General features: G+C 37.1%; 1 protein-coding gene across 3 annotated transcripts; it reads right to left on the bottom strand.

The window, feature by feature from the left end:
• Positions 1-5,285: 5,285 nt before the first annotated feature.
• Positions 5,286-14,875, bottom strand: LOC105045587 (probable glycerol-3-phosphate dehydrogenase [NAD(+)] 1, cytosolic). Of its 3 annotated transcripts, none has more exons than XM_010923936.4 (6): positions 13,481-14,875; positions 13,006-13,227; positions 9,692-9,939; positions 9,345-9,484; positions 9,031-9,177; positions 5,286-5,688 (listed from the first exon to the last, which is right to left on the bottom strand). In XM_010923936.4, the coding sequence occupies exons 1-5, from the start codon at positions 14,139-14,141 to the stop codon at positions 9,054-9,056; spliced, it is 1,395 nt and encodes a 464-aa protein (XP_010922238.1). In that variant the 5' UTR covers positions 14,142-14,875; the 3' UTR covers positions 5,286-5,688; positions 9,031-9,053. The 3 variants fall into 3 exon arrangements, with proteins under 3 accessions (XP_010922238.1, XP_010922237.1, XP_010922236.1); XM_010923935.4 differs by having other exon boundaries at positions 5,286-5,708; XM_010923934.4 differs by lacking the exon at positions 5,286-5,688 and having other exon boundaries at positions 8,739-9,177; positions 13,481-14,874.
• Positions 14,876-21,684: the final 6,809 nt, after the last annotated feature.

Genomic DNA, 21,684 nt, shown 5'->3' on the forward strand with positions numbered 1-21,684 from the left:
CAAGAAAGTAATCCCTATTCGCTTCAATAGGTTATATGGTTGCAGTGGGTCAACCGTCGCTACAATGGGCCACATTGACGATCACAGTGGGCCGTCTCGGCTATAGTATGCCGTGTGGCTATAGTGAGCCATCCGTGACTATAGTGGGCCATATTGATAACTACAATAGATCATGTGGCTACAGTGAGCCACCTATGGTTACTGTGAGCCACATTGAATTTTTAAAAAAATTATCTCGGTTGGCTACAATGGGCCATCCGTAGCTATAGTGGGCCACCTTGATAGCTACAACAGACTGTGTGGCTGCAGTGGGCCTCGTTGACTGTTACAATAGATCGCGTGGCTATAGTGGATTGTGTAGCTATAGTGGATCATATTGACGATTATAGTGGCCCACGTTGATGGCTATAGTGAATCGTATGGCTACAGTGGGTCATGTTGAATTTTGAAAACTTATCTCAGTTGGCTATAATGGACCATCAATGGCTGCAGTGGACCATGTTGACAGCTATGTTGGGCCATCTCGACTACAGTGGACCACCTGTGACTATAGTGGACTACATTGATGGCTATGATGGGCTGCCTCAGCTACAGCAGGCCACCCATGACTACAGTAGACCATATTGATGGCTACAGTGGGCCATCTCGACTATAGTAGGTTGTGTGACTATAGTGAGCCATTCGTGGCTATAATGGACCATATTGATGGCTATAATGGGCCGTCTCGACTATCCAATGGAAGAGCATCCGCATCGTGGGAAGCCTCGAAGAGCCTTCCACTCTCTTTTGGGCATCGATCCCTAGCAGGCTCAATGCTTCATCCACATGTGGAAACCAAGTAGAGAATCTAATTAAGTTGTCATACACCTTCCGAGGCTGCTCTCGAGAATATCTCACTAGGGCCGTGCGTCGCTTGACATGGCTTTTGCTCTAGCCTCTTCTACTCTAGGCCGACTGATGATTTTATCCTTCAAACAATATTGTAAAATAGAATATCAGATAGGTCTTCATTATACATAAGAAATATATTTACATCGGGTTTGGTTATCGTCGATACTGCAACGATGGCATTAGTGACTTTCCTTAAAACGTAGGAAGAAGAGTGATGCCCCCAGGGCATCATTCTTTTTATCTCTCTGATTTTAACTCCTGCCCCCCGCACCTCCAGTATGGGTGGAGACGGCATTGATCATGCTGCCTGCTGGTCGATTGTCATTGTTCTCCTAATCGAGGGCTCAATTGTACCGCTTCTGTATATACTTGTTGAGATAGCCTCTGCAAATCAAGGCTTCAATCTCATCCTTGAGCTGGTGGCACTCCTCGATGTAGTGACCATGGTCATGGTGAAAGAGATAGTACCTCCTCTTGCTCCTCCTATCTGAAGGAAACTTTATCAGTCTGAGTTATCACAGATACCCTTGGCCCTTGATCTCCATCAGAATCTGAAATCAAGAGATAGATAGAGGAGTGTAGCTATTGAATCATCGGGGAGGACTCCTCGGATGGTAGCTCTTTTGTGACTGGATAGATTCCCTCTTGGTCCTCTTCTTATTGGACCCCTTTTTAGTGGAGATCTTCTTTCCTTCTGCCTACTAACGGAGCTCTCGAGCTTCTTCCGTCTGGACATATTTTCGAACTTGGGCTAGCAGGTCAGTATAGTCCCTCAAGAACTTCTTGTTAAGGGAGAAGAAAAGGTGCTCGTTCCGTAAAACTTGTTTAAGTGCTGACATGACCATCGACTGATCGAGATCTCACACTTCGAGTGTGGTAGCATTGAAGCATATGATATAGTCACATAGTGACTCATCCTTTTCTTGGTAGAGAGAAAAGAGGCTATCAGAGTTTCTAAGTTGAGGTCGGCAACTGTTAAAATGGGTAACGAGTAGCCTACCGAGCTACTCGAATGAATGAACCCTCGTCAGAGTCTAGAATACCATATCCATGCCGACTTTCTGAGGGTGGCCAAGAAAGCGAGGCACAAGAGGGCATCTGAAGTGCCCTGGAGCATCATGAGCATTCTATAACTCTATAGATAATCAAGAAGATCGGTGGAACCGTCATACAACTCCAACTAAGATATTTTGAACCAGCTTGGGATCAGTTCCTCTAGGATGGCTTGGGTGAATGGTGGGCAAGAGTTGAAGTCAAGACCATCTCCACTCCGATGAGGTCCAACCTGGACTGCATCGAGACAACGCTTGAGGTCTCAAACTCTCTTCTTGAGCTCCTCCTCTTGCCAGAACCTCTCAGACTTAGGAGAATAGGCTGCGATCGAATCGTCGACAAAGGAAGAGCTTCTTTGCTGTACCCCTTCCCTTAGGCTGTGATGGGAAGGTGAATGGACTGGAATGGTGGTGGAGTGGTGAGAGTGCACTTGGATGGCAGACCTCAGACTCTGAGAATGAGACCACTAGCTGAGATAGGAGGAAACTACTAGAGGATTCGGTTCCACATGCTGCAGCTGTTGCTTTGTCACTTGTTGGAGTCATTGCATAGCATCGATCAATGCCTGGATCTGGTGAGTCAGGGCTTCGAATGATGGTAGATCTATTGTAGTTAGAGGCTACACCGCATCGGATCCATGAGCAATGCTATTTCGGCTACAATGAGTGGATTGTCGGAGGGAGACAGTACAGTTTTGTGCTCTCATCTGCACCATATCTTCTTTTCTCTCAAAGAGGGCCTAAGAGCCTTTCTCTAGCATCAATTTGTTGCCATAAGGCTCCAATGGATTGCTGATGTGGCTGAAGCTGGGCACTAGTCGAGATCCACGATGCCAGAGGATATTTGCAAAAAAAATCCGCACTCGCTAGAGATGTTCCGATGGGAATCTTTCGATGCTTAAGTTAGCTAGAGCTTTGGGATCAATAGAGAGAAAATATTGCAAAGATGGAATGAGCTTCCTTACCTTGAGGGTTCTTTTTCTATCTCTTTTATTTGGAGGTTGAGCCCATGAGCTACTAGCCAGAATTTGTGTTTGTTAGGACTAGCTCTGCAGGTCGATAGGCCACATTCTTATCTTCATTATGGAAGAAATCTCTCCCATTCCCTCGTATCGAGATTGTTAGTTATAGATGTCAGGCATAAACTTCACCTGTGCAGCTACTGTATAGATAGTTTTTGGGTTCATAATTAGTATGACCTCACCATATCATCTTGGGTTCATCCCTATCAATGATTGGTTTTGATCAACGGGTCTCCCTGTAACACTTTCCATAAAACAATGAATATAATTAACTTAAAGAAGAATCAAATCGTTTCATCCTGTGAAATACTTAGCAAACTTCTTACATGTATAATTATTTTTTGCCAACCACCTTCTTTTCTAGAAGCATTTTACATTTTTTTTTGCCAATTTACATATATAAACTAGTTTTTTTGTTTGATTAATTCCTTCAAACCTACCTGGTTTCAATCTTGGGGAGCATAATTCCAGATATATGACATACTTGCTGCAGTAGTTCTTTTTACCCTTGACATTCTACAAACCATAGCATCAATGATTATATTTATTTTACCAAAAAATAGTTATATCTATAACATGATGATTTTGATAAAAAAGGCATGCTATACGTGTCTAATTATAAACTCTGCAGCTTTTTTAAAAAAAAAATAAATTAAACTTATGGTCCAAGGTTGAAAGAAGGAAAAATCAGGTCAAGTAGTCAAGGGTAGAGTAACTAACACAACAAACCCAACGCAACTTAATTTTAACAATAATATTTTAAACTATGAGTGGTTGCCAGACCATGTAAAGTCCAACGGTGTGCCCCCACCTAGCTTATTAGGGATTTCGAAGGCTCTGTCCCACTCAACATGGTGAGATCCCATCACAGTATCACGCGTTCTTGTCCACAATTACTTTTCTGACCATCCAATTCTAGAATTGTGCACCATAGCATGGCTTGCCTTACCGGGCTGAAACTCTGTACCCGCAACCCCAAGTTTCTAATTTGCTATTAGTTAATGATACGCCTCAAAATTGACCACAACAGCCATGGTAGTTCATCTGTGGTAGACAAATTAATCAGAGTTAGCCACAAAGTCTCCAAGCCCGTCATATAGCCGACCCAAAGACACAAGGAGATTTCAAATTCTCCCCCCGATTTGCGACACCTCGATCAAGATCGCGAGCGATCTCCATAACCATAGAGTGAGATGCAATGCACTGATGCATCGGTTTGAATGCCTGCATAATACCTTCAGATGTGTGATCAGCTATCAAAAACAGCGGATTCACATGTTAAGATTCCTTAGCGACAGATATTGACTCTCGTCTATATAAATCACCCTTAGGGGACTCTTCAGAGAAATACTCTCAAGCCCTCATACACTTATGCCAGTACTTTATCGTTCTCATAACATCTCTACTGTTTCCTGAGAGTCTGTTAGATTTAGACACCAGAGAGTTCCCTCGAACACTCACAAGCACAAGGATTTCTTTGTTTTATGCTATTTCAAGTCAGATCCGATATCAATGCAATGGTCTAAACCTCTTCCTAGCATTGTCTTAGGAAGTGCATTGTGATCTCCGATGAATTCCTCTAGTCTACTCAGTTGTTCATCCGAACCCTCTAGTACATCAACCCATTGGGCATTCTAGTCGGATCAATTCCCAATAGCAATAGATGAACGCTAGAAAAAGAACCATTAATAGTATTTGCATAAGCTTGGAACCATCTAAATATAGTATCTTGATATCCTTTCGTTCTTCACCTCTTATTTAATATTTTTCAATATATGTGCAAATGATAAGATACTATCTAGAAGATGAGTGAAAAAAGCTGAAAAGCCTAAATTCCCTGAAAGTTCATCTTTTGATCAAGTGCAAATAAGTGACCTTTTTTTTTTAATTCTCAAGTGAATGACGTATACACATCCAGATAATCATAATTTTTATTCACGCTGAGGAATCTACCAAGGCATTTCAGTCCTTAATTGCAAATCTTACTTTGCTCTAGGTCATTTGATATTTCAGAATTATTTCTATGTTATGGTTATTCATCATTAGTTCATCTTCTAGATAAAGAGTGGTTCTTTGAAATTCATGCATCTTTTGTTCTTTGACAAAATAAATTTCCATAGCTCTTCATATATCCTTCAGTTACTGCATAATTCCTGCCTGCAACCTTTGAAATATTTGCACAGATTTTTGTTGCACTTCATTTAGTATAAGCATTAAAGACCAGGATATTGAATGCACAACACAAACCACAAAAAGGCTGGTAAGTCGAATGAAAAAACAGCTATCTAGTTAAGAAATTGCAGTTCAAATAAAGTTCAAATTAAGAAGCAATATCTCTGATTTTCATGTGTTTCACTGTACCAACATAGTTATGCATTCCCTCTCTCTGACCTTGAGGTAACTTAAGAAATCTATGCGAATCAGGATCCCTGTAAATTTTAATTAGATGATGGCCTCATTGAATGCCAGTTTTGCTAGTATTTCTACCCTATTAACACATGCTTGGCACTGAAGAGTTAGTTATTTTCATCTCAATTTAACTTGAGAAAAGTTTTCAGGAACTTTCCTGAAGTCAGCATTGCTCCCAAGATTTTGTGTCCCAACCATCGGTGCTCGATTTGGTACAAACCCATTCTTCTGGAAGTGGGGAATGGAAGCTATTGCAAATCTTGTTCCTGCTGTAAGCTCTTGCATGATGTTAAAATTGTATAACAGATATCCTCCTGATGGTGCCAATTCTAAGCTGTCAGGTTTATATGAGCAAAAGCAACTTATTATTCATATAACTCATGAATATATTTATTTGTTAATTTCACTTGGTCAAAACTAAAAGAATTATATTGTGCTTAATGGTAGAGCAACAGCAATATCTTTGACCAGTAGATCTAGCCACATATAATTGGCTTTTGCAAGATAAAATTAAAGTCCAGAAATCAGTCAACTCTTTGACCCTTTCATGCGAGCCATTGATGGCATCGCACTGACAGCATTCACCCATAAGGTTCAGTAGTTCCAGAAAGTACCCTTAGCATGGAGATTTAATGTGTTTATACTAATTAGTGGATGTTCAGTATGCTCATTCTGTGCTAGAATTGTACAATCATGCTATCAAAATTCATTTTTATTGTACCGGTACACTTTGAGTGCTCGAATGAACGGAGTACTCTTGGTTTATTCACTCAACAAAAATTTTCAGTGTAAGTCTCAGTCTCTGCAGTCACTCTTTCATCCTAATATGTGGTATCAAGATTTACTAGTGATGCATATATATTTTTCTCCATGATATATTTCATATGATAAATTTTCTCCATGTTATATTCTATATGATGGATAACTTATAGATGTGCCACTAGTGCCCACTTTTCAAGGATAGAACAAAGCAAATATCTTTGAGCCTGTAAACCTATCACAAAAATGCAATGTTTTTCCCAAAAATAATAATCAATGTTGCATCCTTAACTCCTCAAGCACAAGCATACGTCCACATCTTACTCACCTGCTTTATGTTTGGCATGTTGATCTAGTAGATAATATTTCATGCGTGCATCGCCTGTCACAACATTTTTTGCTTTTGACTAATACTTGTGGAGGCATATGCTTTCAACTAATATTGTAGACGAGTTTATGCGAACAATTGGATTTGTGAAAGGCTAGCATGTAACGATTAGGAACTCATGAATTTTTCTGAAATATTCAATTCTGTATATAACTAAATGTGGAAGAACCTTAGGCAAAGCTTGTTGATTACAGGGATCACTTTAGGAAACATTTGGATTTCTGATTGCATTGGAACACTTCACATATAAATTTGTTTGTCAGAAGTCATGATTTTCATCTAAGACAATATTGATGAACAATACTTTCTCTAGCTTGCTCAAAGAAGCTTAGTCATGGTTGCCACTGACAATTTTGCTATCTTTTGATAATGAGAAGAAGCTGTGTGAATTCAGTATGTTAGTCTTTATACATTATTGCCACTTCATCATCCTTACATGATATTAGGTTCTTTGCATGTGCATGTGCAAACTTCATCAATATTCATTGTTCAGGTAAATTTTTTGGGCAGATTTACACAAACCTAGGCCAGATGGTAGTATCCAGCTCAGAAGAATATATAGTTTTTACATATACATCAATTTGCTGTACAGTTAAAGAGTTTAGTAATCCTTCTATTGCCAGTCTGACTTGGAGTTTGTGCTTCATATGTAGCATATATCTTCATTCAAGAAATTTCATTTTAATGGTATCCTCTAAACTTTATTTTTTTACATCGGAATCAGCACTTACTCTATTGGCTTTCCGTTAAATGTTTCTATCAGATCAGTGGGATATGCAACAACTGCATTTGTCCTAACAGTTCTTGAGGGGTGCAAGCAGTGTTTGGTTTCCAGAGGAGGTATTTTACAACATGAAATAACTAAATAAGACTTATCATTGAAAGCCTTCAGGTTTAACACATTTGGTTCTATTGAAGTGCAGCCAGAGGGCATTCCAACTGAAGCAAGAAAAATCCTTGAATGTGCAGCCCATGGAACAATAAACTTTGTGACGAACAAGTGAAGTCCCCTCATCAATTTCCTTGTCCTTGACAAATTATGATTCCTATGATAGGATATTTTTTCATCAACAGGCCTCCATCAATGGTGGACACCAATTCACAGGAGATTGGATTCAGAATTTGTGTGAGGATGCTAAAATGAAGACTTACACCACAGTTGGGTTTCTCAGGGTGTTACTGCTTAAGTTGCCTATTAACATTCATTCTTCAAATTCTGGGTGATGCAATATTTGAGAGAAAAGAAGCTGCTTTATGTAACACAAATACTATAACAAAAATCAGACATTTAAGCATCTGTGTCAGTAACTCATTGAATAAACTCTCTGTTTCAGGGCAATATTGTTATGTAATTATAATCAGTGCACAAAAGAAGTGTCCGTGTTTCTTAGAGTGAATGATCAAAATAGTTAACGTACAATAGCCAAATTATGCATACTTATGATGAAGTATTTCCACCTTAATCTGAGCAACCTATTTTTGTGGATTGATTGTGAAGAAATATCTGCTTTGTCTGATAAAGGCCGATGGTCCGGTTCCATGGTAGAAACAGAAAAGATTGTGGCAGGTATGGCACATAGAAAAATGCCAGATGGAATTGGTCATAGATGGGGATTATTCCCAATCAATATCATATTTATTGATATATTAATACAAAAAATAAGAAAAAAACATCTACTTTAAATTTTTTTTTCCTTAGCACTGAGAACAAAGTCTGCCATACTGATCTGCACCAACTATACCATACTATATTAGTAAGGTACCGATACTGTACTGAGGTTCGATTCAGTATATGAGTGAACTGGTCCATACCAGTCCAAATCGAGTGAAACTGCTGATACGGCCTAGTACCGTCTGAAACCAAGGTGTGTACCATACTATACCTACCCATACCACCAGGTTTTAAGCAGTAGCATGATGAAAAGTGATAAAAGAGATCGAGAACTGTCTCGGTATGAGGTGCATACCACACCGACCATACCATACTAAATCGACAATGTACACTTGTGATACCTGGTACCGAGATTGCAGATCTTGACTAAGGCTTCGATATAAGTGAGAGTTTATGAGGTTGTATATGAGTATCTTCTCAGGAATTTAGGTTACATAATGGCCGCTAGAAGATCCATTCGTCATAAATAATTTGCTAGGATTCTGCAATGAACTTTTTGCACCCATCATATCCATTAGATGAGGTAAGTCTGAAAATGCAAGAAATTGTAAAGTTTGATAACTTATATTTGGGCTGAGCCTTGTACTTCTCATGGTCTTGCAACTCAAATGAATCAAAAAGCTATTCAACTCTTCTTACATGACTGGAACTTTGGGTTCTCTTATGACTGTCTAAATGTGACTTAATGAATAATGGTCTAAACAATATGCACAAAATTTCACTAACTGAAAAGTGTGCTTCACAAATAGATACTTTATATGCCACAGGTCTAACAAGCCCATTATAAATTGAAATAATAACATGCATGACATAAATCTCCTTCCAATCACATGATACCTTGAATAAGAGATGATTCACAGTCAAGGTTGGCCAAGAAGTGATGGTCTATAGAAAGCATGGCTCTGTCCCATCTCAATCCGTTCCCGAGGATCATACATGGTCTCGTCTCTTAATGCCTGAAGAATTGCCTTTGTTGGAAGTTCCCTGAACATCCAAGCAAACATGTTGAATTCTATAGAAATATAGTTCAAACCAGCATCCTAAGCATTGAAACATATTTCAAGCATCGAAAGGAATAACCATGTATCATAACAGATAAACATGCATACAAACTACCTAAATAAAATCATGTAAGATAAGTATATTTTAACCTTTTTATTAATATCTTGTAAAGTGTTTTCAGGATGGGGCACAGCTCAACAGGAGCAACAGGCTTGTTTTCCTCAGGATGTAACACACTTAAGCTCGATTCACTTAGGAGTTCATAAAATGCATCGACAGCAGAGACACCCTGAAAAGATCAAAATAAGGATTTTCAGCCAGGTGGCTCAGTGAAAGGCATGTACATTCTACAAGAAACCACCAACCACAGCAAGCCCATGAGATCTAATAACCTAAATCATAAGTTTTGCGTACACATGATAATGTACAGTAATGTTACTGTTTTGTGTTATACTGCTTAAGAGAAAGCATAGAGCACAAGAATCAAGGGACACACCTGAATGGTCCCTTTTCCTTTGATGCTATCACCCATGTCCAGACTCAGCTCCCCCTTGGCTAACATCTGCCCGTACCAAGCATTGCGACCTTTCAACAAGGTTACATAAGTGTCTGCAAGCAATGGACCAGCAAGTTTCTCCGGTTCCTCTGCCAATAGGTGTGTGATGAATATCATTTCAGATGTGCAGTGTGCAAAATATACCGATTTGCTAGTCGCACTCTCATTGGTTAGAGCTGCTACCATCCCTGATGAAGAAAAGCAGTGAGGTAAAGGACAGACTTAAAAGGAGGGGGAAAAAAAAGAGAGCAAGGCAAACAATTACACTTCCAATAATGCAACAGCTAAAAGCTTCTCCTAAAAATGAATTACTTCTTTCCAGAAAAAGCTATTTATATGATGATGAGGAAGTGCAGAAGAAGAAACTCCAATAAATATGCTTACATCCCCTACATAAACTGAAAAATGTGGCAATAAGACATATGTAAATATGAAAGCGAAGGAATTTTCATAAGCCCACAACTTTCTTTCCACAAGTTGCGAGATATGGTGTGCAATCAAACCCTGCCACATTAAACATAAGCCTTCAGGAGCATGGCATTGCTACAACCTTCTTTATTCAGTAGACTCAAGCAAATCTACCATGCAGTAGGGATCTCATTCAGAGAAACAGAATTACAGATAACTGACAACCAGATTTATCATGGATCAAACTCCAGCAGAACTGTCTAGCAAAAAGAACTCAGACAGAGTAAACATCATCTAAGAATCCAACCATTTCATGTAACTTGCCACAATGCAATCCACAAAACCATGCCTCTGTAGCATCATATATTTTCACAGTAAAATACCAACCCACCAAATTTATGAAAACTGCCAGGACTTACATTATTGACTTTATGATTAACTACATACATAGGTTGAGAAATGAGGTTTAATCAACATATTGAATTACTGCTAGTTTATTTGGTATATGTTGAACTTCCAATTGAAACACATCTCCAAGGTTGAGCAGACAAAATTTCAGTTCAACATAGCTATGAAAGATAAGATCAGAGAAATTAATCATAATAAACAGGTCATATTTGCTAACCAAAAAAGGCCAAGTTGCACATATTTTCAGCTGCATCACATGTCAAGTGACAGATTTAGAGTTTAGATCCTATTTTTGGTGAGAAAGGTTTATGAATTGTGACTTCAATTCCACTTCCTTTTCTTTTGCAGTACAACTGTGCCTTGTCAACAAAATATTTTAGAAATCAACCAGCAGGAAGAACTTTAACTATTTTTCATAAGAGATCAGAAATGCTCCTGAATTATTGAAGATCCATTCTACGTTATGGTTGACATTGTATATTAACTGTTAGAGAGAAGATTTACCAGCCATAGTTATTAATAATGCGATTTTATATAGTTAACAACCTATTCAGGATTTGCCCCTGATGATGGCATCAAGTAGATGAAAAGGTCAACTTTCGATGTTGTGCATATAATTTCAACATTTTAACCTAATGCATACTGCATTGCGTTTCCTCTGATATTATCTTGTCACATCTCAACAATGTCCAAGACAAGTATATTAAACCATTTATCATGTAATATCATGAAAGCAGCCTAAAAAATGTTTACAGTTAACTATCTACAACAAGATCATGCCAAATGTTGAATATAACAATGCAAAGTTGTTCTGCCAAATAAAAATATGAAACAATGGAAAATGTTGTGGCAAATAATTCCAGATGTTGAAATATGCTAATCAAGGTTACAGAGTGCCAACACATTATGTTCAATATCTGATGTGCCTGATATTGTAAGATACTCAATGGACAAAATACCTCAAACCATGAGATATTATGGTAGAGGTTTGATTTGACTACAGATAGTCTTCAGGTATCTATTGTAAAAAGTTGTGCAAGCGAATTTATATGACAAGGAGCCAGAATGAGGTGAGGCCCTGAACTATTCAACAATTGCATAATCAAATAGAGAAATCTCAAGTTTTGTTTTATATTAAGTTTTCTAGATGAGAATGGAAACAGTATCCTCTGAATAATTGAAAAGGTTTTAAATAATTCTTGATTTTTCCCTTAGCCAGATGATTCTCAAATTGTTTTGGTAAACAAATTAATACAGAAATGCTCCATATACACAATTTATTCATGATTTTTTTTAGATCTATTCACAAAAATATTCACAACTAATCAAAGACACCATTACGAATTAAAAGTCAATGGTGGTGCTTGACATTGTTGCCAGCAGGTTTATTGTTGCATTTATTGTTCTTACCTCTCTTATTCTTGCTTTCATGTGAACAGGTATATAAATACTTCATTATCTTACTTTCTTTCATTTTTATTAATATTTTTATATTTTTTAAACTATTTGAATCTTTTCTGATAGGGCTTAGCAAATAACCAAAACCCGAAGAAACCCACCCAAATCGATCCAATAAACATCGGTTTCAGTTAGTTGAAAGACATAAATCGGATGGAATTGGATTGGGATTTGTAAAAAATCGGTTATTTACAATTGGGTTCGGTTCCTACATTTTTAAACTATATGAAACTGAACCAAACCGATGTAGTATTTCACAAACTCACTTTCATTTTGGGATGGCATTGTTTAGATTTCAATACTTCATTCTAAAAAATACCACATCACTTATTTAGATTCATGGGAATATTAATGTTGAATTATTGATGAAAGCACATCAATTTGAGACAATTCTAAAGTGAAAGCTTTCAGATGTAGTTGCTTTCAAATAAGTAAATCTTCTATTTTTCTATTTTATTTTATACAGGTTCAAAAATAAGCCCAAATTTTATAACTTATAAGGTTTAGATTTTTTTGTATTAAATTGAATTTAAAAAAAAAGTAAATAAGCTTAAGTGGGCCAACATTGGACTTAAAATCAATATTGGGTCAACATTGAAGCCCAAACTGACACAACCCATCCGAACCCACTACAAACCATTCATTTTGATTTCAAATGGTTTATACATGATAAACGGTTGGCAACGGATTGAATTTTCTTCAATCCGATTGGGTTCGATCGGATAAAATTTTTCTCTCAACCCGATCGAACCCGACCGGTGCTCAGCCTTATTTTCTAAACATGTGGCATATTTTCTGGATATTTATTGAGTTCCAAATGTTTACCTCAAGCCAGTTTTTCCCAAATCCGGAACTTGTGACTACATTAATGAAATGCTCACAGAAATAAATCAATGTTTAAATTACATTGCTTAAGCTTTTAATACTACTGGTATTCATCGCTTTACTACAGAAATAGGAAGGTAACAAGAATCTATTACCAGCACCAATAGCGTACACATTCTTCAGTCCTCCCATGACCTCATGTGTGACAAGATCACTGTTGTCCCACACAATGAAATGTGGCTGCCTTAAAAACTTAGCAAGGGGTTTCCTCCACTTATCAGGTCCACAAATTCGAGCGTTAGCATATTCCTTGTTATAAATCTCCGAAGCAATATTTGGCCCTCCAAGATACAGAATGTTCTCGATTGGAACCCCGGCTGCAAGGCGGACAAGTGTGTAGAAAAAACAAACATGATCAATAAATGGCATGATAGAATTCAAACACTTGATATTTCAACAATAAATATCCAGAGCAGTTGAAGTTCCAAATATACCAATTATATTTTTTCTAGTATACAATAAAGCCAACAATCTATGAAAAACATTGAGCAGCAATGTATCTGTATATAATACGATCATTGAGCTGGTAGTAAACTGACATGGATAAATGCTTAAGGAGAAAAACCTTACTTGCATGGCTAATCATCTGCGTAGGAGTTATTATACGTGGAACCGGATCCAGTGCTGCCTCTATGCCCTTCGCCAAAGATATAATAATAGGAACCCTAATCCTCTCCTTCCAATACCTACTGATCTCCTCAAACACCTCACGTGTCTCTGTCGATGGCAAACCATTCACCACAATGTCTGCATCCCAGACTGCCTCCTGCAAATTAGTCACAACCTTCAGTGGACAAAGTGGTGTGTCAATCATGTTCAAGCAGAAGCCATCCCTTAAGATTTCATCTGCAAAGAGTGTGCGATCCCCAAGCCTCGCCTCAACATATTTCAAGTAAGCACATCGCTGTATCAAACGCCTTAAGACATCCTCCCTTGAATTGATCACCTCAAACAGATGCTCCGCAGTAAACCTATCAACAGATCTCCCAGGCCTTCTCCATATTCTTATCTGGACCTTATCACGGAAGTGGCCATACGCATCCTGCAGGAGGGCAGCAAAGGCACTGCCCCAAGCACCAGCACCAATGCCAACAATCTTCAGCAGATCACCTTCGGATTTGCCGAGCAGCCGGCGGAGCTCATCGAGCTTCTCCTCCACACCATTGGAATAGTGAACAGGCCCATTAGAGTGAGGAGGAGACCTGTGGGTTCCTTCTACACTTCCAACCATTTCTATTCAAGCAAAACAGTGGACACACCACAAACTTTCACAAATTCTAAGATGAATGAGCGCTCAAAACAAATCCAATACCAGGAAAAAGGACTTTTTCCACCTTTTTTTAAATGCTTCTCACCGGAAAAATCTTTGTTTTTTTTTGCCTTTTTTTTTTTTCCTTTTCCAGTTCTCTTCTCAATAGAAACAAAAAAATTATCAAAAAAGAACAGATTGGAAATTTAAATGCAAAACCTCATAAGCACTCAAAAAGATCGAATTTTGACAAGAGAAACTTCCTTCGATCCCTGCCAGCGGAATAATCCAAAGCCAACAATCTTAAATCGCGTTCTCACAGGGATGTTTCCGCTCTCACACACCATTATTTCTTGTTCTTCATCAAATTCCTACCAAAACGAACGCCGAAAACGCCCGAGCGATCAATTCACACGCAACTTGGAACCGACGCCGGGTTTTGGTCATCTAACCTCACCGACCGCGAATCACCGCCCTTCACTGTGGCTTCCGTGTCAAAAAGTCCAAAAGCCGACGCTTCTCCTTGGCTCGGGCCCTCTTCTCTCTCTATTTCTCCCCCCGGTTCTCCGTTTTCTTTCCCGCGGAGTTTACTAAAAGCAAATTGGTAGGGAGAGAGCGAGAAGTAGGTGGGCGCCATCAAATTCTCGTCCTAACGGAAAGGGAAAGAATTTGAGGCGTCGAGAGCGAAAGCTTCGACGATGGGACGTGGAAAATGGGAATTGTGAGGGGCTGGAGAGAGTACGGGGTTTGGGCCTTTAGGACACAACGCTCAGAAGCTCTTTTCTAAAATAATATTAAAAAAAAATTATTTATAAAAATAATTTAAAATTTAATTTTTTTAATTAAAATAATATGAAAGAGAAAAACGTCATTTTGAATATCATTTTTTCTCCTTCCACATCAGCTTTTTTTTCCACCATGGCATCATCTCTAAAAAAAAAAAAATAAATAAAAAATATTATTTTCAATGACGTTTTTAAAAATGTCATTCAAAATGACGTTTTCAATTTTTCTCACAAAAAAAAAAAATTGAAAAAGAATGGAAAAAAATAATTTTTAAAATTTTAAATTAATAAATAAATTAAAATTTTAATTTTGATTGAAATTTAAAATATAAAGATTTGAATTTGTAATTCAAATAAAAAAAAAATAATTTTAGATAAATTTTTTTATCGAATTATTTTTTTTAAAAGAATGTCTAAAAAAATTTTTAAAAAATAAAAAGTGTCATTAAAAAATCAAAATTTTAAAAAAATCGAGAAAAATAAGAGTTATAATTTGAAATTTAAAAGAAATAAATTTTTAAAATTAATTAAAATAAAAATATCATTTCAAATAACTTTCTCAAATTAAAATTAATTTTTTTAAGAAATATTCAAAAAAAATAAAAAAAAAGTCTAAAAAAATTTCATAAGAACAGAAAGAAATGAATAAAATAAAAAAATAATATAATTGTAAATTTGAATAAAAAATTAAATTTTTAATTTGAAGTAAAATTTGATAAAAAAAATAAATGCATAAAAAAGTGAGGAGAAAATGTGAAAAAAAGAAATTTATAAATTAAATATTTAAAAAAATAATAATTTTAATATTAATTCAAATAAAAAATATAATTTCAAATTACGTTATCAATTTCAAAATATTTTTTAAAAAATTATCTCAAGAGAAGAAAAAAATATTGTAAAAAAATAAAAAATACCCTAAAAAAGAAAAAAAGGAAAAATAAGAATTGAAAAAAAATAAAAACTATAATTCTAATTGAAAAACAAAATTTTTAATTTTTAATTTTAAGAAATTAAAATTATAATTGTAATTGAAATAAAAAATAATATTTTAAATAACTAAATTAATTTAAATATAATTTTTTAAAAAATATTTTAAATAAAGAAAAAAAATACATAATAGAATGTCAAAAAGATAAAAATGGAAGAAAACTAAAATTATAATTTTAAATTATAAATTAAATATCATAAAAATTATTAATTAAATTAAATTTAAAATTTATAAAAATTATAATTTAAATTTAAAAAAAATATCATAAAAGAAGTAAATAAAAGAGAAAAAATGGTAATAAAATAGAAATTATAATTATAAATAAAAAAAATTAACTTTAATTAAAATTAAAAATTATCATTCAAATTACTATCCTCACTAAAAAATTTAATAAATCAAAAAAAAATCAAAAAAAAATAATTAAATAAATTATGAAAAAAAATTTAAAAAATTTAAAAAAAAAAGAAAACACCGAAGGGAATGGCATTTTCTCCTTCCCCCCCTCTTCTCTCCTTCTCCCTCTTCTCCCTTCTCCCTTCTCCGGCGTCTCTCTAGCGGCACGGCGGTGAGCTGCCTCCTCTCTCTCCCTCTTCCTCTCTCTCTCCCTCTTTTTCGTTGGCCATCGACGTCAGAAGGTCGGTAAAAAAATATAAAGAATAATTTTGAATTAAAAAAAAATCTAATTTTAAATGAAATAAAAAAAATCATTTCAACTTATTTTTCTCATTTAAATTAAAATTTTTAAAAAATATATAAAAAAAATAAATTTAAAAAATAAAAATTATCAGTGTTGGGTATAAAATTCTCCCAACCGAAGTTCGTGTCAGGAGTGACCACTCAGGGATTCTACCGGCGTCCGACCTTCGGCGACATCCCTCCGGCGATCGAGCCTCAGCAGCATTCCCAAGTTCTGCCGATGGATAAACCCCCTCCAGCGTCGATCAGATTCTTCACGATGGACGGACTCCTACGGGAGTCGGGCTTCGTCCCCGACTTCGACTATAGGAAGACTTCGTCCGGACTCCTACGGGAGCCGGGCTTCGTCCGGACTCCTACGGGAGCCGGGCTTCGTCCCTGACTTCGATTACAGGAAGACTTCGTCCGGACTCCTATGGGAGCCGGACTTCGTCCCCGACTTCGACTACAGGAAGACTTCGTCCGGACTCCTATGGGAGCCGGACTTCGTCCCCGACTTTGACTACAGAAAGACTTCGCCTGGACTCCTACGGGAGCCGGACTTCGTCCCCGACTCCGACTGTAGAAAGCCTCCAACTGGGCTCCTACAGCAAATGGCCCTCGCCTATAGTACTAACGCTCAAGGCACCCAACGGCCACGACTCTGCTCCACTTTCTGCAACAAACTCCACGTGGCGAGCCATGGTGACAGCCACGACTCCCCCCATTACTCTTCATAATAAACTCTTCCTGGCCCTGAGCGACCCACTACTAGGCGGTTACAAACGTGGCTATCAATCCGTTGCTCCCTCTGCCTATAAAAAGGGGGCCCCAGATACGTTATTCTCTAAGCTCTAATTTATATCCCAAAACTCTGTTAAAATTTTCGTTCGAGCACTCCATTCTTGTTGAGGCAGAGAACTGACTTAAGCGTCGGAAGGTCTTGCTGGAGCAACCCCAACTCCGGTTTAGACTCCTTTTGCAGGTCCCGACGGCGACCGCGACTCCCTCGACTCCAGCTTCTCCAACGCAGGCGGATTTTTGCACCAACAACCAGAAAGAAAGCCAAGGGGTCTACTCACAGAGTGTGACAGCCAAAAATTTTGCATGCCGTTAAGCCCTTTTAGCCATGAGTCGATTCATGGGATCGACTCAAAAATATAAACATATTTTTCTTACAAAATACACTTTCAAAAATGTTGAAATTGCCTCCAATAAATTACACATCTTTTGTTCTTGCTCTTGAGACTTCCGAATCAGATCTGATAAAATTATGATTTTATCTCTGAAATACAATAAATCTTTTTTCAAGTCAAAATCATTAATAATCCCCTCAAATGCTTTGTAACCATCAAAATCAATTCAAAGAGCAACATTCGATATATTATTATTTACGTTATAATTTTTATAGTCCTTTCAGCATAACTTTTTCTCTCCTAATGTTCTGAGACATGTTCGAGTATGTGTATCCATATGCACAAATCATAATATCCGATCACTTAAAATTAAATAATATAAAATAAAATCAATATTTAATATTATTAGATAGAATAAAAATGTCAAACGTACAAAAAAAATAGTACAATAAAAATGTAAAAAATACTAAATACAAATATAACAAAGACTAAGTCCCACAAGGATGTTGCGGTGCCCGTGGTCGCTTGGACCTTCTCAGGAAGGTCCTCGCCGGCTGCTCCTGCTGTGATTGCTCCTCCCCTATATCAATGGAGGAGATCTGCTGATCATGCTACTCAGGAATAACTGATGCTGTCGGATCATCTACGGACTAAGAGACCCGTTCAACTCTCTCATCTGGATACATGGATGGACCTGAAAAGAAAGTATCATACTCATGTGGCCAACTGGTACCCGGTGACATCATCTGGGGGATGTAGGAAGAAGAAGGTGCTGCCATCTGTGGATCAAAAGGCGGTGGCATCTGTGCAGCATCGAATGATGACATCTGTGGAATATGCGGTGATGGCATATGTGAAACATATGGTGACGGCGTATAACTCATATCTGGCACCGGAGCTGCTCCATACCAAGGCGCACAAGTATGTGGATCAACACTAATCGCCATCAATGTTCCGAAACTTGTTCTCTCTATCTCCCGCAGTATCCGAATCTGCTCGTCCTCATCAGTCGTAGATAAAGCACGACGAGCGTCCAACACGAGATCCGACATAGAATCAGTCTACAAAATAAAAATAAAACAGTCAATATAAAACAGTCAGTATAGTGTAAAATATAAAATAAAAATATAACACAAATAACATAAAGTAATTTTCGTAATCTTACCAAAAGACGTACAGTAGAACTCTCGCCCTCGTATCCAGAAACTGCATACTGAGACTGTCCAATGACTCGCACCGTAATACTAAAAAATCAAGTCATGTAGTTATCAGTATATGAACGGCCTCTCAAAATAGGATCACCATGAACAATGTGATCTCGACGTGCATCCCAAATATCGATGTACTGTGCATGTATGATACGCCAGTTAATACGAGCTCTCCCTCGTCGATCAATACGATGAAGTTCCTGACCGGTATCAAACTGCTCTGGGATGCCCTGAGTCTGACCAAACTACCGCAGGACACGATCAGGAAGATGCCACTCTACCACATCAAAACAAATAAGTGGTACCCTAGCAGTCCATATGTCGTGTCCAACTGTACACATCTGCGGCAGTATAGCCAATATCCCATCTGTATATGGCTCCCACAAAAACTGATATAGTTAAAATAAAAAAAATTAGTAAGCTAAAATTTTAATAGATCATGAATACTATAAAATGATATTTGTAAAAAATTCAAAATTTACCCATCTAGATGTATCAACTAATATATCCAACTGGCACCTATAAACCCATGCCACTCTCGTCGATACGTGATGAATGTTGAATGCAACGTTCCATCTGTTTCACAATGTATTAATATTAAATAAATTTAAAATAGTAAATTTGAAATAAAAAAATAATATTTCAATACCTGTATCCCAATGGTCTGTCTAGTCTGAATGGAACATCAGGATCCTACTGCTCTGATGACATCTCAAGCAACTGTCGTCGTAATGGACTGATAGTCGGCATACGCTCCCATACCCAAATTTGTAAATTTTAAAAATTAAATAAATGATATATCCAATGTAAAATATAATTAAATATTAAAAAAAAAATTAATTCACATACCTGTAATAATACAAGATAACCATCAATCTCGCTCTGATCAGCATAAGAACCCCGACACATAGCTCTGTATAGGCAAGCTAGTACTGCACTGCCCCAACTGAGTCGACGAGCGAAGTCTAAATCCTCTAATAATGGCAAAAACATCAACTTCATCTTATTCGATGAAGTATCGGGTAACAGGACACCACTTAACAACCGCAGCACCTGACCCCTAATATACTGCTGCACCATCTCCTCTGGTGCATCATCCGCAATATAAAAATGTCCATAACGATCATCCAAACACTCAATCCTGAGTCGTGAATGATCGAAAAAATATGCGTCGGGCTCAAACCCTAACAATCACAAGCACAAAGCCTGCCACTCTGGAATGGTAAGCGTGGGATCAACTCCGGTAACTGGATCTCCATCAACTGATAGTCCAGTAAGGATGCTGACATCCTGTAAAGTGATGGTCGCCTCACCAAATGAAAGATGAAATGTGTGTGTCTCTGGACGCCATCTCTCAAGCAAAGCAGTAATAAGACCAACGTTCATCTGTATACGATCAATCCGATATACTCCATAAAATCTCAGATATCGTAAATAATCTAACACTCTATGTGGGATGTCCTCTGTCCTCCAGAAATCAGCATCGGATCGTCGTAGACGAAGGTGTCTGGGCTCCTGTAATAAAATATAATAATTAGATAACATACATGATTTTTAAAATAAAAATTTAAATAGTAAATAAGATTGTAATGCTTACGCTGCCATCTAAAATAGTCTGTGATCGATGGTGCTCCTGCAATGAAGGGTACATAAAAAGAGAAAGAAAAAGAAGAGATGTCACCAGATCCAGAAGCTTTTTCAAAATTGGTGCTTCCTCTATCTTAGCCAATATTGCCTTCAAATCTATACAAAGCAAGCCTTGATTAACCTAAACATAATGTAAAAGAAAGTAAAAGTAAAAATTAAAAATTACGTTGCCTCCTAAAAAGCACTAAATTTTAAGTCTTCAGCCAGACCAGATTATTGACAGGCTCTTCCATGCAGAGTGATCCTTTATTCTTAAAAAAATAAATATCAGTTAAAATAAAGTAAAAAAAATTTGGATTGCCTCCCACAAAGTGCTAAGTTTAACGTCTTCAGCCAGATGCTAAAAGAGTACCTATCCTATTCCTGCTCGAATCTTAACATGAGTCTGTAATTCTCTACATGATTCAGGCTCTTCCTCAAGGTATTTTCTACCTGAGACCATTATATGACTCATTCTCCTGATAACTAACAATTCTTCCTTTATAATTAGATCTAGGTATAACTTAAGTACTAGTCGGAGTTTTAAGAGATCTAGATCTATATACTCGATGTGCTGAGAAAGTATTTCTGGATCTCCTATTGTTACCTCTTCTTTTTTAAGTAGAGATTCAACCAGTGTCATGAGGGGTTCAATAATTAATTTTGGATTTAGCTGAGTGTAATGGTCACTAGCTGTGGATACCTCATTATTATCAACTTCAGATATCTCCTCCAGTTCCTCAGACCTGAATGTTCTGAACTGATTGAACTGGTCTTTAAGTTCTAGACCATTCTGAGCTCTAAGGTCATCCTCTAGTTGACTTGATAATCTACTCTCTTCTAGTTTACTAACCGTTATAGTTGATTGGCCCAATTGTTTAATTAATTGGTCAGTAGTTTGCATGAAATTATTGAGGGTATTTTTAATGTTTGAGGTTGATTGCGCTAAGATATCTAGACTCTTTTCTAATGTGTTTACTCATTCCTCAGGATCTAAATCTGGTTGATCATTCAGTGTTTGGTTGAACCTTAGATAGAGTTGATAAAAATTATGGGCTCCTTGTGTTTCATCTTGTGACCATGTAAAATTGGGATGACTTTCCAACC

Source organism: Elaeis guineensis, chromosome 5, assembly GCF_000442705.2.
Source record: "Elaeis guineensis isolate ETL-2024a chromosome 5, EG11, whole genome shotgun sequence".
In the NCBI taxonomy this organism is placed as follows: domain Eukaryota; kingdom Viridiplantae; phylum Streptophyta; class Magnoliopsida; order Arecales; family Arecaceae; genus Elaeis; species Elaeis guineensis.